We start from the raw sequence: 17,529 nt of genomic DNA on the forward strand, positions 1-17,529 counted from the left end.
TAAAACTCAGTCACTTACCGGTCCCTCCTCTCGCTGTCCCGGACAGAACCAGAACCAGGACTTCTGCGCTCTGAGCCTCTTTGATCAGCCTCTTTGTTTGAAGGCGCCGGTGACGGAGACTCCCACTGTGACCCACTGTGCCGTGAACTGGAATAACCGCTGTCGTCCTCCTCCCAGTTGGAACGTGACGGGGTGAAGGAATCTGTAAGAAGGGAACTCTTTTTTCAGTGGTCTCTCCAGGCCAGACATGACATATTGTGTGACAGAGGGGCTGTTGACTTCATTAAGCATATTATTTAAGTGAATTTTGTCTTACCTCTTGGGCGCTGTTGTGGTGAAGATGGTTCATCTCTCTTACTCCCTCGGCTGAGGCGTTCAGACGTGGATCCATCTCGTGGTGATCCATCTCGTGGTGATCCATCTCTTGGTGAGCGTTCGCTGCGGTCCGACCGGCTGCTGCTTCCGTGGCTATGGCTGCGCTCTCGCTCATCTGCCAGACATAGAAGATGGACAGTTCTGTAAAAGTTGCTGCACCAAAACACGCCAAACATTTAACGTGTTTAAACAAATCTAGAATAAGATGATCCGATAGTCTAAAAAACAAAACAAAGGTCATGCCTTATCTTCCAAAGAATAATGGGAACCTCCTAAAATCAGGTGAGCTGTGTTAAACATCTAAACATTAGAAGAGTCATATCTACAGTACGTGCTGTGACCGTACATTATTGTTGTTTTATTAAATTATTACACATCGAGAGTAGGCATGTGACATGCGGCCCGGCCAGTTTGAAATCTAACCGGGACTGCCTGTCGGCATTTAAGCCCATGTGGTACACAGACACTACACACCCTGCCCACTCATCTATCGGGTCACCTGCAGGCAAGGTTTGGCGTAGGTGGCCAAATGGAGACATTATATTAACCGGTTACTGTTAGGCCATGACGGCTAATTAACTGTTAGCCGTTAAGGAAAAAAACGGTTGGACACCCCTAGTTTCACCGAATGATCTGGCAGCTTGCGAGATTAACTCAATACAGTCAGATACACACAGAGATCATCTTTTAGGCAGATAGCCCCTTGCAGACCACCACCATAGAAATGTTATGACATAAAATCACCTCTTTCACTCCTTCTCTCCTTGCCCTTATCTCTGCTCCTCTCTCTCTCTTTCTCCCGTTCGGTGTTTTTGTCCTCTTTGGAGGAGGCATAGACTCCATGTTCACGTCTGTCTTTCTCTCTCTGTTGGTGTCTGCGACGGAACTCTTCACTGACTCCTCCGGGGTTGGACGGCGTTTCAGAACCAGTCACACGGTACTTCCTGTCAGGGGAAAATAAGACGTATAATATGTGAAGACCTTTCAATAAATTCTGACCAAAGACGTTTATAATACCATACCATAAGAGTGTGTTACATAATTGACAATATACTCTAATGTACATGAAATAAATATGACCGTAAACAACATACCTCTCCTTCTTAGTACTTTTGTCCTCCTCATCACCACCACCACCACCACCATCTTCTTCATCATCAGAGTCAGAATCACTCTTCGGTTCCTCCCAGTCCTTGAAGGATGATACCTTTGATTTCTTACTGGCTCTGTCGTTGATGTCTGCCTCTAACTGTTCCTTGCTCTCGCGTTCCTTTCTCTTCTGGGCCGCCAGAAGATCCAAGCCTAGTAAAGACGTGCGAGGAGTGGGTGCCCGAAAAACATGTGGTTCCTCAGCAGCGCTGCTCTTCTTCTTTACAGTCAACCCCCCGACCTGAGCAGTCGCATCACTGCCTTCCAGCCTGTGCATTGAGACATCATCATCGTCCATGATCTGGTAAAGACGAGACATAAGGGGGACAGTTAATCCATGACATGTTAACTCAAGTTAATGCTTTAGGAAGTAATTTTGCCAGTGTGAGTACTGCAAACTGCTTATGCAGTTAATCCATGACATGTTAACTCAAGTTAATGCTTTAGGAAGTAATTTTGCCAGTGTGAGTACTGCAAACTGCTTATGCTTGTCGAACTCGGAACTGAGATGCACTAAAAGCTCTCAAGTATAAGTAGCTAGCTACATTAAATGATGCGTTGCGAGACTCAGAGTGTGGTCTAGCAGCTATAGCCCACTGGTTCCCAAACTCTGGGTCAGGACCATTTGTGTCAGGGCTGATGTCACGCCTACCTAGTTGTGACGTCATCCATACGCCCAGTGTCCATATATGGAGCTGGCCTGTTCTGACCTCACAGCACTCCATATTTGGACCTGACACAAGACAGAACTCCACAAGCTGGCTGCATATACTCCCTATTTGGGCATGCCTTACAAAGAACTCCATGTATGGGCATAAAAGGGAGACAGACATATCTGGGTGGGGCATTCATTTACAACTTGCATCGTACCAAGCAGGTCAGTGCCCAATGGGCTGTAGAGGCCCTACGGGCACCGTTCTAGTTTATCAAAACCAGATTTTCAATGAAAGTGGTTGTTTCACCATGTTTGCGCATTCATGAGAAATATAATAATCGGTCGTTTCTTTCCGATTATTTGTTTTTAGCACCGATACCGATATTAATTAAAATCATGAATATCGAAGCCGATAATTGGCCGTGGCCGATTATCGGTCTATCACTAGTTTACATGAATTAAAAACAAATGTTATGATTTGTCACGGGAGTAATTTTATGCATTAATAAATGAAAAATCAATTAATTCCATTAATTGGAAAACATGTTTAAGAAGTAGTGAAAATAGCCGATCTAGAAACTCACAACATGCCACGAAGTGACGCGTTGTGAGCTATTTTCACTATTTGCTACTTGAGCTAAAACGTTTGGGAACCACTGGTCTAGCCAACACAACTTGGGACATCTGAATCTCTGCCCTCCACACTCCTATCTAGCATCCTTCTCTCTCTCTGTGACCTGTGGTAGAGGACCAGATTTCTGATGTGGTTTGTCCATGTGACACGGTCACCTAGTGCCATTCGTAGCATTTTTGTGTTTCATTCTTGCCTCTCATACACTTGGATTAAAGCAATTGCAGCTGCTTACACTTTTATTCAAGCTTCACATAGAATGTACTTGTAGGCCACTTTACATTCTGGCTCTGTCAGCTCAGCTGCACTGGTGACTCACACTGAAATCTGTCCGTGTGGAAAGTAAACGCATAACAATACTATTATTACAGACTCCACACGAATAGCTACATAAGTAATGTAGATATGGAAATATTATGATGACGAGTGATTGAATAGTGATTGACTAAAATCAGTCCAGTTAGGATTCGGAAACTAAATTGAACGTTGACGGCTTTCCTATAGGCTACCTAACCGGGGGTTGTTGCAAATAAGAAAGTCTGAGAACTGCAGATGTAAAAGCTACAAATTAGTAATGCACGATATAATCGGTAGCATATCGGAATCTGCCATATCGGTGTCGGATCGGTCTCAAAATAATACATATTATTTTCACAGATATTGATGACACAATAATAGTGTGACCGTCAATGGCTCTGTCACTTTTGTTTTGTGTATTTCTAATGTTTGAAGGCAGCATAATCCATATAATATCGAAATCGGTATCGGGAGCAGATATGACCCTGAAAATAATCGGAGATCGGATATCGGTCATAATTTCATAATCGTGCAGTCACCTACTACAAATGGATGGAGATGCAGAATTATCTTTGATGTAACTGCTAGCAAGATGCTATAATGCATATAATCTGGCATTTAAGTTGCAATACCAACCCTTGATAACCCATTCATTGAAACCATGCAAAAAGTCCTATCTGATTGTATTAAACAATGTTAAACTCACCAATATTGCAGCTGTACGGAAAGCTTGGGTTATCCTATTTTGTTTCACAAAAATCCATCATAGACATGGTATGAGCTACTTTCTGTCAATAACCGTGCAAGTGATTATTTATTATTATTGTTTTCAAGTGTTCGAGTTTGGAAGCACTCGTTTTCAAAGCAGCAACAACGTCCTGCTGACTCCTGCATTATGTACTGTACAATTTAGAAACGGGCGGTACGCATGGACCATTCAGTGCTTTCCAACAAGCGCTTCCTAACTCGAACACTTATATAAAAAATAATCAAAATGCACGGAATGTATTGACAGAATGTAGGTCATGACATGTCTATTGTTGATTTTTATGAAACAGGCTTGACAGATTTAAAAAAAAAAAAGAGCATAACCCCAGCTTTCCACACGGTGAGTTTAATACAACCGGGACTTTTCGGTTTCAATGAATGGGCTGTAAATAAAAGGTAGCATTCGGCTATCTTTGATGAACTGAACAAACTGCTCTCCGTTGTGCTGTTTTATGTTGATGTACTGTAAATGATGTATAGTGACACATCTATCTTTTGGCAGGTTAATATCCAGCTTTTTGTGTTTATCTTAAACTAAGTGACGCTACATACATTCATATAATGTATAGTAGCAAATAGCAACTACCCACAACCTACTGGGAAATGTAGTTAAGCTAGCTTTAGCTGCTAAGCCTATTAGCGAAGCCATTGCCCAACACTATAGCTACAGAAATAGTTATGAGATACGGGTGACTGACAACAAAGGTTCGATTCATATTGACGGATATTTGGATCGGATACAACATTAATCATAAATAGATAATAACACATTGGTTAATGTTAGCATTACGCTATAGCTAGCGGCAGTGCGTTAACCTACAGGGCGGCTGAGGCGTGGGCCGTGGCGGCGGTCTGCTGTCCTGGCTTTGGTCTCATATACTTTTAATCCAAGTGTCTACTTAGTTATTTACAGTAAAATGATTGTTTCGGTGATTTTTGGTAGTCATTCACTACGGATTAGAAACTACAGACGGTTTAGTTGTCGTACAAAACGCGTATTTGTTTACAGACAAGAAGGCTGCCATTGCCGTCCCACAATGCCATACGTCACGTGACGTCATACGCAAGAGCAAACAGCTTTATTGAACCCTCTTTGAGTAACAAGGACACTAGAGAATCTGAGTGAGTGGGGCACTTAGAGTATATATACTCTTACTCTAAGGTGGGGCATGAATCATGATGTTAGAAATGAATCAATTTCCAAACCTTCGTCCCAAGGAGACAAAGTATATATCCAAGTAGATTTGATAGATCTATCAGCAGCACTGCAGTAACAGTAAGCCGGCATGGGTATGGAACACATAGCCTACATGTACAAACATAGTATTATCCTAGCCCTCCAAGCAGAACCCAAATGCTACTGAAGTTTCTGACATTTGTTCGACCCAGATAGCATTGGGTCCTATACCACGTCGTCCATGCCACCTGATGAAAACATTTACTGGCTCATGTTTACATGTTTACCGCCTCCCCGCGCTCTTTGACGATATTCTTCAGTATGAGGCTTTCTGAATATGTAAAGTATAAGTACCCATACATGCCGCTGCGAATATCTCCTGTGGCGCGGAAGCCGTTAAGTATTTTTAATATATGTTTGCCCGATTTCGAAGCTTGGATTCTTCTTTTCCTTCCTTGTTTATTGACACCTCATTGTACCGGCTATCTGGCTAGCTAGTGGCGCTATAGCTATGACACAGCAGATCAGAGGCAGGGACGTAGCCTCACAAGCCAACCGCACACCGGGAGGCGGTACAATAAACGGTAAACAAACAAGAAGAAATAAAGCGACCAAATCGGTCAAACAAAGATTAAAAATACTTAACGGCTTCCGCGCCACAGGAGATATTCGCAGCTGGATGTATAGCTACTTAAAGTTACCGAATTCAGAATAACTCAAGGAAAATAATGGCGTCACATGCCGCGGGTCCTATTTTAGAGAGAATCTCCATTTCCGTATATAGGAATTTCCATACGAAAGTACAGTAGCGAGCAGGGACCCAACGTAAAACTCAACAAAATATCAGAAAAGTTTTACGTAGGGTCCCGAAAGGGGCTAGTATTATCCCTAAATGGATACAGAAAGATGGAAAGAAATCTGTCTTCCATCCTAATTAACAGGCCAACATTCAACAATGAAACGTTTACAAATTGGTTAAGGCATCTGTAATGCTTCAGTACTTTACAGATTCACAGCAGTGCATGCAGACATTGCAGAGTCAAGCAGTTGTTTCCTTCTCCTGATCCGGCAGCACAGAGATGATGAAAGGGTTTATCAGATTCAGTATACTAGCATCCATGTTCCACCTCCCATTGCCTCCAGATTGTCCACTCAATTCAATCATCAACAATACAGGGGACAATTTGTGACTTTGTATTGTTATCTTCTGTTGTTGTTGTGCTCTTGTGCATTACTGACACATTTATTTTATTGTATTGTGTGCCTCTATGATCCATGCTTTTTGTTTTTATATATTTTTTCTGTTAAGCACTTTGTGACTTGTTCTTAAAAGCATGTGCATTAAATTACTTGCAACATTACATTTGTCACTCACTTTGCCACGGAAATCATCACTTTTAACACAATTAAAACGGTCTTTGTAGTGTCGTCTCTTCCATAATTCTGCAATATTTGCACTCCCTGTGACCCCTTTACCAGCCTTCCTCACCATTGTCACCAACAACTAGTTCAGTTAGTTGATGGTAGATAAATACATTACATACCTGGCCTGAGCCTCAGAAACTCTGCTTTATTAAAATTGGATAACATTTGTTCTATTTTGGATTTTTTTTTCTTTTTTTACATTTAGTGATTTGTACATTTGTTTTGTAATGTGGCATTGTTGTCCTGACATTGTCCTTTGTGTTGTAAAAAAATGTTATTGTTCTATGTTTCATGAAATGTCATCATCATCATCATTTATCACGACCATGATCACATGGTTTGGAGCACAGATTCATAAAAGTATGCAATCGAAAGTATACAATACATTACAGATTACACGATATACATAGACATATCGGAAAGTTTTCCCTATTTGTACAGTGGAAGAACATTTTTCAGAAAAGCACCCGCCACCCAGTTTATAGATTACTTTTTGTTTTTCAGATTTTAGTAATGCAATTAATTTGAACATAGAAGGGCGGGTAAAATAAATAATTGGCAGGTATTTTTTGCCTGAAATTCATAATGCCAGTATTCTTACATTCCAACAAAACATGATACTCATCTCGAATTCTGGCTTCATTACATAGGTTACAAATCCTCTGACTTCTTTCCAGTCCTTTATATCTACCGATGACCTGCACCTGCACACACCATCACCTCCTATTCATGGTGGATAGCCGAAACGTTTGTATTATTCTGCTGTAAATACAATAACAAGCAGGTAGCCAAATATTGGTGTGACATGATCTTGACCTTGCTAACAACAATTTATATTTACTGGATGTAATAAAATGTAAAAGTAAAGTAAAAATAAAGGCATTAATAGTAGGCCCACATGTAGGCAAAGGAAAGACAGCTATTAAGGGTAAAACTATGGTTAAAAACTATTTAGCAGAGGTTACAGCAATGATGACACCCCTTTTCCTATTTGCAAGGGAAGTGCTTTAAGTTGCCATCATGTTAGATTCATGCGTCACTGACCCTATCACTACGTCTACATACACACTGCTGCTGCTCCTTATCTGAAAAGATAAGAAATGTAGAAATCAAACGTAGCCACTATAGCCACAGACATGTGTACTTACAACTGTACATGGACAGCACTGGAGTTGAAAAACACCACCTCAAGTTGTAAATTGTTATAAGTTGGTCATGGTTCATAACCTATAGAAACACTAGCACTGGCAGCAGGCTATAATTATATCAGAGATATACTGTATAACTCTATAAAGGTTAGAATAGTTATGTAACGTAATTAGCCAACATATATGGTTTTATAACTGTATAGAATAACATAACTGTAATATGAGCTAGCTCATAGCTAGCTCATATAAACCTAATTATAGGCATAGCCTACTCTATAACATGGAGATAACTTATATGATAGTTATATTTAACTCTAAATAGTTATACATAACTGTGCTGCCACAGGGGTTTTCCTGCAGAAGAACCATAGTATCAGATATAAAAGTTAAATATGTAAACAACCAAACATTGAAGTCAACGGTTATTCTATTGATGATTAATTTATAGTCAAGACATGGAAATGTGCCATTGGGTGGGATCAGGTGCACGTGTACCGGCATCAATGGTAACTGTTTTTTTTGCAAATCCGTGGATGCGCAAATTAGGCGCAACGCTGACTGCCTGCGGGTCATCTGAGTCTCGTGATCATCAAATGGGCGATTGCGATTGGTCAGCATTCCACGACGCCCCGTCTCATTGGCCACGCGGAAGGCATGGTGTGTTTTCATAGGATGGGGAAATGTCAGGGATGTCTTTTGGCTTTCGCAACAACCAGGTAGCGACCTATGGTAGCGACAGAATTACTGCGCCACTAGAATTTGTGCTAACTTTACTTGTTCCTTCCTGGTGTGTGTGTGTGTTCTTACTACGCGCTAATAATGAGTTAGTTTTACCAATTGCACAAGTTAAAAACGTCTGTTTGGATATCGGGGTTTAGTTAGCTAAGTATATACACTATAGCGACCAACAAGCTAACGTTAGCCAGTTCGGTACTATATAGTGTAACTGTCTACAACGATGGGTGAGGAGGAGATACACGACAGCAGCAGCATCAACACAGAGGACGTCTGTGCCACTGCCTACTGTACTGATAATGATGACGTTATTAAAGAAAACGGCGAGACGACAGAAAATGGTGTAAAGTATTACACTCTGGAAGAAATAAGAACACACAATACGAGCAAGGACACATGGCTCATAATCCACGATAAAGTGTATGACATCACGACTTTCCTTGAAGAGGTAATGTTTCAGTAAAGTATAGTTAGTGCGACTTTCAATCTCTACATTCTACTATAGCTCATTATTGTGGCTTAAGCCTTGCAGATCAGATTTAAGGCAATAAGCGACTCCCGTCCCCAAGCTATCTTTAGCTGCTGCTATCTTTAGCTGCTATTAAGGGTTATGTGAGGTTATACCTGTGCTGTTGTCATTACTTTGTTATACCATCATACTTACTGTTTAGGCTAATTCTGTTTTTAATTGGTATAGTGTCCAAAAATACTTTATTATTACTGTATTTGTAGAATTTGGTGGTTGTGGTATGTTTGATTTATGAGTTCCAAATACCATATATCATCTATCAACCAGTCCTTCAGTGTATGGATAAATACAAGTAATTTTGTTAGAAAACAAATTGGACCATTAAAGCTAAGTCGATCATGCTTAAATTATCTTATAAGAGAATATAGCTGAAGGATTTGGAATAAAATCAATATTCTTACATCCCATGGCCATTGTACAACTTAATTTAAAGAGCGAATGAGAGAAAAATAAGGTCCACACTAGTAGAGAGAGAGATGTTTCAATCACAAGGATCTTCATCGGGAAGTATTCCTTATTAATTTCAAGTACTGTTTGTCACTTGGATGTGCGTGCCATCCGTTACACTATCCTTTTGACAGCGAGTAATTTTTAAGTTAGTAAATATGATCCTTTTCTGCACTTGTCTTTCAGCATCCTGGAGGTGAAGAGGTGTTGTTGGAGCAGGCCGGCGCAGACGCCACAGAAAGCTTTGAAGATGTCGGTCACTCCACCGACGCTAGAGAGATGCTGGAGCAATATTACCTTGGGGAGCTTCATATGGTACTTTAGAATATCACTCCACCTGTAGCCCTGAAAAACGAACTGCTAAAGATTTGATCCAGTTAGCTCATTTCAGGTGTCATCACACTCACAGCCCACAGTAAGCAGGAAAAAAACAGAACAGGTAACATATCTCATCCATGGTTCATGGGGCGGCCATAGCTGAGAGGTCGTCAGTGGTAATCGCGAGGAGGGAATCGGATTCGGGTTCTTGGAAACGCCACCAGCCACTGCGTTAGTTTTACTGAAGTTAGGTTTACTGAAGTTAGGTTTACTGAGGTTAGGTTTAGGTATAGTTTACTGAGGTTAGGTTTAGGTATAGTTTTACTGAGGTTAAGGTTAGGGTTAGGTTACTCTGTACTCAACCCGAGGACGGAACCATGCTCACGTGGTAATCAGTTTGCACCCCTGGCCTGTCCAGTCTTTGTTGAAATGTCTAAGAGCAAGACTGAAGGCCCTGACACACTGAAAGCATCATTGACATGGTTGAAGTTAGGCTTGTCCACATAGAAGCTCATATAGCCTCTAATATATTTGGCTGCACAGCAACTAATTTGAACTGCATCTTATCGACCCAAAGTAAATCATGGATGTACCAAGTACCGAGTGAGGGGCATGTGCATTAGTTTTGGGCCTGGGCTCGTCTGTTCAGTTCTTTCTCCATTCTGCATGCACTCCGGCCACCATAAATCAATCTTGGACTTTGAATCGCATAATATTTTGGTGGTCTGTGCCAAGCAACGCTTTAAAATGAGAAGCATGCTGTGATGTTAGACATAGTTTTAATTTATTGTTAAAGAGAAATGGATGTCCGGTCAGTTTTTCTCAGGATTAAGCTACCGGTACTAGTAAGATTAAAATTTGTACTTGAGTATGTAGTTTAAGTTTTGACCCTCTGTTTTGTCCAGTTGTTACACCAGTTTAACCAGTCAACAAGGTTTCACACTGACAAGCTCCTGTTGAAGGGTGGTTAAAACCCATTCTGGACGGGAACACCGTTTTGGTGTTTTAACTAAGCATTATGTTATACTTTAGCTATTGAAAAATAGCAGATCTACAAGCTCATAGCTTGTAGGTCTGCTATTTTTGAAAAATAGCAGGCCTAAATGGGTTAAGGGCTAATGTATCGGTAGCTGATAATGTAGACAAGACAAACTCCAGAGCCACAGTCACAATCTACCTGCATTGTCCTGGTGGATGGTTTTCTATTCAGGTTTGTGTTATTGGGATGCTTGAGGTTTGGACAAAATATGAGAATTCTTTCCTACAGGATCTTATTAGGCCTTCTGCCGTGTTTTCTATCAATTTTCCGAGACTGCTAAACCATACTACTAATCGTACTTGTTTTTTGTTTGTTTTGCATCTGCATGTGATTTGCTCTGAGATAACAAAGATGGTAATTATTATGCCCCCATAGGATGACAGAAAGAAGGACAAGCCAAAGGTAAGCTTCATTTTATGTTCATGCTCTACTTAGCCATCACATTTACTATGCAAGACAGTGAATTTATTATAATTGTATAAAGCTTTGTAACATTTCTTGACAGTGATTTGAAATTGTGTCCCGTCCACTGTGTGAAATTACATTAATCAAAGCCGTTTGTTTTGTCAGATCGCCTCACCAGTTGAAAATCATACTTAAAACTATTTTCGTTTAATCTTTTCGCCCACAGGATATCACAATTTCAGGAGAGTCCAGGTAAGGCACCATAATAATAATAATCCCAAATGCACATCTTTATGAATGCCGTGGCCTTAATATCGGTCATGTTGGTTTGGTGTTCCTGGCTCAAAGAGGCTCTCTTCTCTTACAGTAGCGCCTGGACTACATGGTTGATACCTGCTATTGCTGCCGTTGCCGTAGGTCTCATGTATCGCTACTATGCGTTAGACCACAGCAAGTCTCCTTGAGTCCAGGGATTCTATTCTCATCTCATTCGTTCCATCTGGAGGCCTTGATATGTTTGACCAAAACCTCCTCACTGAACGCACACGACTAAGGAGTGTCTGCATCCTTTGCACCGAGGAGGGGAAGAGAGACGATAGAGGAAACACTCTTAACCCCTTCTTCTACTACGCAGAGCTCAGCTAACAGTTGAGCAGAGACCTTTCTATATCGATCTGCCTACACAGATTGCTTTCTCACTATGCCTTTTGTCATGGTTTGTTCAATGGTGTCTTCAACTGTGCTTGTTATGTCTAGGTTTATTCAACGTTTTCATGCAAATTTCCAAGTTTGAATTTTTGATGGTAGTTAAGTGTACTATGCCATGGGAGGCATACTATGGTCCGACGGAGCACTGGTTCGAAGGAGCATTGGTCCGAGGTGCGTTGGGGGACGGGAGAGGGATGGGGTTAGGTTTAGGTGTGCTGCCCCGGGGGAGGTTAGGGTTAGGGTGAGGGTTTGAGGGTAGGTTTAGGTGTGCTGCCCCGTGGGAGGTTAGGGTTAGGGTGAGGGTTGGGGTTAGGTCTAGGTGTGCTGCCCCGTGGGAGGTTAGGGTTAGGGAGAGGGTTAGGTTTAGGTGTGCTGCCCCGGGGGAGGTTAGGGTTAGGGTGAGGGTTTGAGCGTAGGTTTAGGTGTGCTGACACGGGGGAGGTTAGGGTTAGGGAGAGGGTTGGGGTTAGGTCTAGGTGTGCTGCCCCGTGGGAGGTTAGGGTTAGGGTGAGGGTTTGAGGTAGGTTGTCGTTCAGACCAATGCTCCGTCGGACCAAACGCATGAACCCCTATGCCATACACCAATTCAATGTGAGCAAAAGTGCAAAAGTTAAATATCTAAGGAAATACAAGTATGTTGGTAGTAGATTCAGCAGCGGTATTGAAAATGCACCGTCGTTACTAAGCTACTGAGTTATAAAATGTAATGTATATTTTGAAGGGTTTTAGTTGAGTGCAAATGTTTTTTCGTCTTCACTCTACAAAATAATAACTTAACATCCAATAAGAATTATCAGTTCCTACAATGCACATCACAAGTTTACAGGTATAAAAGAGTGGGTAAGATTATTAGTTTTATGCTGTTTTGGTATCATCATCGTATACGTAAGCATCACCCTGTAAGCAGTCTTATGTATGTTCTTTTGACAATGACATAATGTTGTGTAGGAAAGGTATGTTCTAGCCCCCTCCATTTTTCTACAGTTCTCAATCAAGTGATTAATTGTGCATGTTTGCCAGAACGATGATAGTAAAAGTAATATATAAGCAAGCAAGCAGTTATTTTCTTGACTACATTTTAAACAAACAATTTTGTCTCATACTATGCATTGCAATTAAAATAATTGATACTACATGAAATTTCACAAGTCTGATACCTTGTTACTTTACTTGATTTGTTTATTTAGACAGGACAATGCATATTAATGGACATTACATAAATGCAATGACATCGGATTTAGCAAAATTGCGAATTCTCATCTGCAGTCCCCACATAAAAACGGTCATTACACAGGCAGCATGAGTCATCTTTCTGTTTGCACAGAGCGATGACGCACTAGGATTTGTGGACAAACGGTATCCTTCCTCCAAGCTGTACTGCTTGTCAAGGTGAAAATTGCAGACTTGAAAAGAAAAGAATCCGAGGCACTCCGTTGGTGAAAAATTGCTCAATTGCCTTGCTCAATTTGTTGATGAGCAAGGCAAATAAATAACGGGACCTACGCGTTTCGACCAAAAGGTCTTCGTCAATCTGCCAGCTTGGCTGGCAGTAGGATTTGTGTTCCTTTGGCATTCGATTCGACACGCATGGTTGAATGGTCTTGAGATTTTGAATTTATTGAAAGAAAACAACTATTGCAGGATAATACCAACATAATTTAAAATTCATTACGTTACCCTCTGTAGACTGTAGTTTTATAACCAGTCAGGCTCAAAGTTAGATGTCAAATTGGTAGGTTGTATGTTCAGACAATACTTCATCAGTTCTGTCACATACAATTTGAACATATTGTTACAAAACAAGACAGTGGAAAAATCACAGCTAAAGATCAGTTAATTGGAAATCCAAGGATGGCAGGGAAATATCTTGTATAAAAGTTCAGTCCAAATTTCAAGCTGTATTTATGTTTTTGTTGCCAATTTCAATATCATTCAAATGTATAACAATGATGCTACATAAATTATGAAAAGTAATTCTGATTTAATATTACTTTTAGTATTTGCATTATTCAATATCACAAGTATGCAAAACACGGTTTTGGAGTAAATCGGTTTTGGACTTAAAATATGCTAGAATGCACACCTGATCAGTTTACTAACATGAACACAAGATGGCACTATATTCAAGGAAATTGTATTACAGCAGTGTTTTCATTTAGCTGTTGATGAAAAAACTGAATAGTATTATGCACATGGCTTATCATGGCTTCATACATTGCGAGAAAGAAATATGCAACATCAAACATGCTGATAAACTAAACAACATAGGCTATATGTGCTGATGCAAAATAACTAGTTGCAATTTAAATTTGGTTCAAGCTCTTACTATTCCAGGACTGGTTGAACTGTCTTCTTATCTCTACATATTCTGTCACTGTTAGCATATAGACTATGAGGAAGCATTGGACAAAAATGGATTATACAGATAACTAACTAACTAAATTAAAAAAGTAATTAGATATCTCTCCTAGGTTAATCTTTAGTTTTTCCAGTCTATCTGATGTACATGCTGGGAGATGCAAGAGAATAGAACAAATTAGCTCAATGTTTGTATCCATTAAAGTGTTAAGTTAAGCAATCTTTATGGCAATAAATTGAAGAAAACTGCTACCATAAAAGATATTTAGCCTTCATACTGACACTGTAAGCACGAAGTCCAGCTACTGTACTGTATGACAGCCATCAGTCCGCATGACTCAGTTGTCACTTATCCCATGTTAGGCGGGAACTTTTGGTGTTAGCAGCATTACGTTATGCTTTAGCTATTTAAAAAAAGCAGATCTACAAGATCTACAAGCTACAAGATTTTAATAATAATATAATAATATAATTTTTGGAAAATCGAAGAACCACTGTCATATAGAAACATAGCTTTTTCAGAAAACTGTCAGGATGTAAGATATTTTTTAAAATCTGATCTCAGGTCAAAATGGGTTATATTATAAGTGCAATCCTCCTCAGGAAGATGTGGCTGCTAATGTCAAGTCTAGTGCCCTCAAGGTCGGTCTCTGTAAGACCTCCACCATCTGGAACAACATTAATGGGATGACACGTGGAACACAAAGATGATAAGATCACCTTCCATATCTAGCCACATGCCCACTGCACTGACAATAAAACGAAACAAATTGATGTAATCCATGAATACATTAGGCATGTAAAAATAAAAAATAAACAGATAAAAACAGGTGATCTACGTACGGTATAAGCTCACAACGCATCACAATGACGTGTTGCGTTGTGCAGAAATAGCTCAAGCCAAGATAATTGCACCAATGGGGCTTCTTACCAATTCTGACTGGAGAGTCCTGTGTTAGGGTGTTGCCTGGCTGTCATTCCCCGGCTCTCTGCCATCTACATTAAATAAAGCAAAAGGAGAGGTGTGGTGAACAGTTAATTCAATATAAATTAGTTAGCACTTTTATTTTAAGAAATCTAGCTGTCTTCTAATGTTCCTTTTTTTTCTACAACTTAATGTTTTTATTGTCATTGCCGGGGTAGACAATACATTTTATACATAAGCATCATATAGCATCATTCAGTTCACAGTACAGAATTGTCTCCCCAAGGAGACAGCAGCAACATTGAAAGTAACGCAATCCTGGTCTCTAAACTGCCTCCCCCTGGCCAGCCGGGACGCCTGATGGAGGGGAAAGGAACTGGTTGGAATAACGTGTTCCTTCCACGCGTCCAACCAGGGAAACTCCCCCCTGTCAGGTGTAAAGGAGCAACTTGGACACTCAAGCATGAAGGAAGCATGAGTTAAGTCCGTTGCTCTCCCTAGGTTGGCAGAGGGTGTGTAGAGCCCAGGATCACATCACAGGATGATTGACACAGGGGTGAAAAATGGGTTACAAAATCGTGGGACAAAAAATATAAATAAAAAAAAAAAGAAGGTAACACATTTGAAAAATAATAATAATAATCATAAATAATACTAACAATAATAATAAAGTAAAGAAATGTAAACATACATGAGAGAGAAAAATATATAATAATAATAAAGAAAAGGGGGGGGGGGGGGGTCCATCAATCCAAGACTTCTAATGTTCTTAAACACAAAACTACTATAGAGACCTGGGGGACTCCTGTCAACAACTTAGAGCTATGAATTCATGATTAATCACTTATGTATCCTTACTGTATCCTTTACACTTTGTTGACCAGGGTCCCCCAGGGGTATATTATATACTTGGCCCCCTTATCTTTCTCTCTTTTGCTGGAAATAAATCTACAATGCGTTGGAAGGTGACTATAGCGTCCCAGAATAGGGACTTTGGAAGAAATCTCTGGTGAAACTGTACAAACACTGCAATGAATGGGGCGGCGGTGACTCAGGGGTAGAGTGGCTGCCTGGATGGTAACCGCAAGGTTGCCAGTTCGAACCCTGTGGGCTCCCCCAGAGTTAGTGTCGAAGTGTCCTTGAGCAAGACACTGAACCCCTGATTGCTCCTGATGTGCTGGTCGGTGCCTTGCATGATTTCCGCCGCCATGTGTGTGTGTGAATGTGTGAATGTAATGCACAATCTATGTAAAGCGCCTTGGATAAAGGCGCTATATAAATGCACCATTTACCATTTTACATCTTTATTCTTTTTTTTTGTCAAAATAAGCGATTATACTGCAAAACCCCACTACGCACTGCGGTGGACTCTGGGTGGAGTTATGACATTTGACTGTCCTGTACCACGAGCTCGTTGTAGGATACTGTACAGCAGGGGTCCTCAACTAGAAATGAAGGTCCACAAATATGTTTTTGAATAAGACCAAGGTCCGGTCCCATGCGCGGCGTCCATCGGAGAGCGGGGCTCTATGCCCGTTTAGTATGGTCAAGCCAACTTATACAAATCAGATCCCCTTCCACCCAACCAATAATGGGGTGCAGAGTGCAGGCCCGGAGTGGAACTCCAAATCAGGCCGGGAGTTATACGCCCTGGCAGGCAACACTGTGCGTGTGTAGCGCGCGCCAGAACTTTGGGGGCCCTTGGGGTACATTTTGGGGGCCTTTGCAGCAATTTCACATGAGAAATGTATACCATCTGATATATTAACTTAAAAGAATATATATATTTTTATTTTATTTTATTTAATTTTTTTGGGTGGTCCGCAAAGAGGTCCGCGGTCCGGTCGCGGACTGCGGTCCGCCAGTTGAGTACCCCTGCTGTACAGTATATCAGAAAACGTCTAGTCCGGAATTCTCCTTTATGGTCTACAAGCTCGTCTATAAGCTCAACACAACACATTGAGGTTGCGCATCTGCTATTTTAACAAAAAGAGAAAAAAAACTAAACATACTAGAGCAGGCAGGCAGCAGCTCATGCGGTGATGTGCTGTCAGGGAACAGCTTCATTAAGTCCTGGGGCTTATTAGCATGCTGTGTTGCTCTTAACAGACATTTTGACACACGAGGCAGCCCAGCCTGTGCCTGAGGTTTATCACATTAAAAAGGGCAGAGAACGTGATATTTCTCTGTACAGTATAGCAAGGTTTCTCACTTGCAGACATGCACGTTAGCGGACATATAACAAGTAATGTGTCTGAGTATTAACACTAAGCTATGCCTTTCCATGTTTTCAATAACAAATACATTTATACAAAAATCTTATACTGTACAATGTAGTTTTTATCTACACAGTACATTTGAGATTTTAGGCACAATTCTTTATTTAACATGTGTTTCAGAAACAAATACATTATCAAACATTATTTTTAAATACAATAAA

The 17,529-nt window shown here is 40.6% G+C and overlaps 2 protein-coding genes across 3 annotated transcripts in view; one reads left to right on the plus strand and one right to left on the minus strand.

Moving 5' to 3' along the window:
* dhx38 (DEAH (Asp-Glu-Ala-His) box polypeptide 38) overlaps nt 1–4,905 on the minus strand; it is a 36,337-nt gene extending 31,432 nt beyond the window's left edge. The window contains exons 1-5 of the mRNA XM_083759936.1: nt 4,696–4,905; nt 1,470–1,825; nt 1,120–1,319; nt 317–490; nt 19–202 (exon numbers count right to left, since the gene is read on the minus strand). Of these exons, the coding sequence (XP_083616062.1) occupies nt 19–202; nt 317–490; nt 1,120–1,319; nt 1,470–1,822 (911 nt within the window). The 5' untranslated portion in view covers nt 1,823–1,825; nt 4,696–4,905. The remainder of the gene's footprint in view (nt 1–18; nt 203–316; nt 491–1,119; nt 1,320–1,469; nt 1,826–4,695) is intronic.
* Nucleotides 4,906–8,359: 3,454 nt separating this feature from the next.
* cyb5b (cytochrome b5 type B) lies at nt 8,360–11,982 on the plus strand. Of its 2 annotated transcripts, none has more exons than XM_083757780.1 (5): nt 8,360–8,808; nt 9,523–9,651; nt 11,069–11,095; nt 11,325–11,350; nt 11,466–11,982. In XM_083757780.1, exons 1-5 carry the CDS (start codon nt 8,584–8,586, stop codon nt 11,560–11,562), a joined length of 504 nt encoding a protein of 167 aa, XP_083613906.1. In that variant the 5' UTR covers nt 8,360–8,583; the 3' UTR covers nt 11,563–11,982. The 2 variants fall into 2 exon arrangements, with proteins under 2 accessions (XP_083613906.1, XP_083613907.1); XM_083757781.1 differs by having other exon boundaries at nt 11,469–11,982.
* Nucleotides 11,983–17,529: the final 5,547 nt, after the last annotated feature.

Source organism: Protomyctophum parallelum (genome assembly GCF_964188405.1).
Source record: "Protomyctophum parallelum genome assembly, chromosome: 2".
Taxonomy (NCBI): Eukaryota; Metazoa; Chordata; class Actinopteri; order Myctophiformes; family Myctophidae; genus Protomyctophum; species Protomyctophum parallelum.

Excerpts from the sequence above, each read along its gene's own strand:
- cyb5b (XM_083757780.1), top strand. The coding sequence starts at position 8,584 with ATGGGTGAGGAGGAGATACACGACAGCAGCAGCATCAACACAGAGGAC. Across the intron at positions 8,809-9,522 it reads TCACGACTTTCCTTGAAGAG|CATCCTGGAGGTGAAGAGGT; the intron begins GTAATGTTTCAG and ends CTTGTCTTTCAG. Across the intron at positions 11,351-11,465 it reads ACAATTTCAGGAGAGTCCAG|TAGCGCCTGGACTACATGGT; the intron begins GTAAGGCACCAT and ends CTTCTCTTACAG.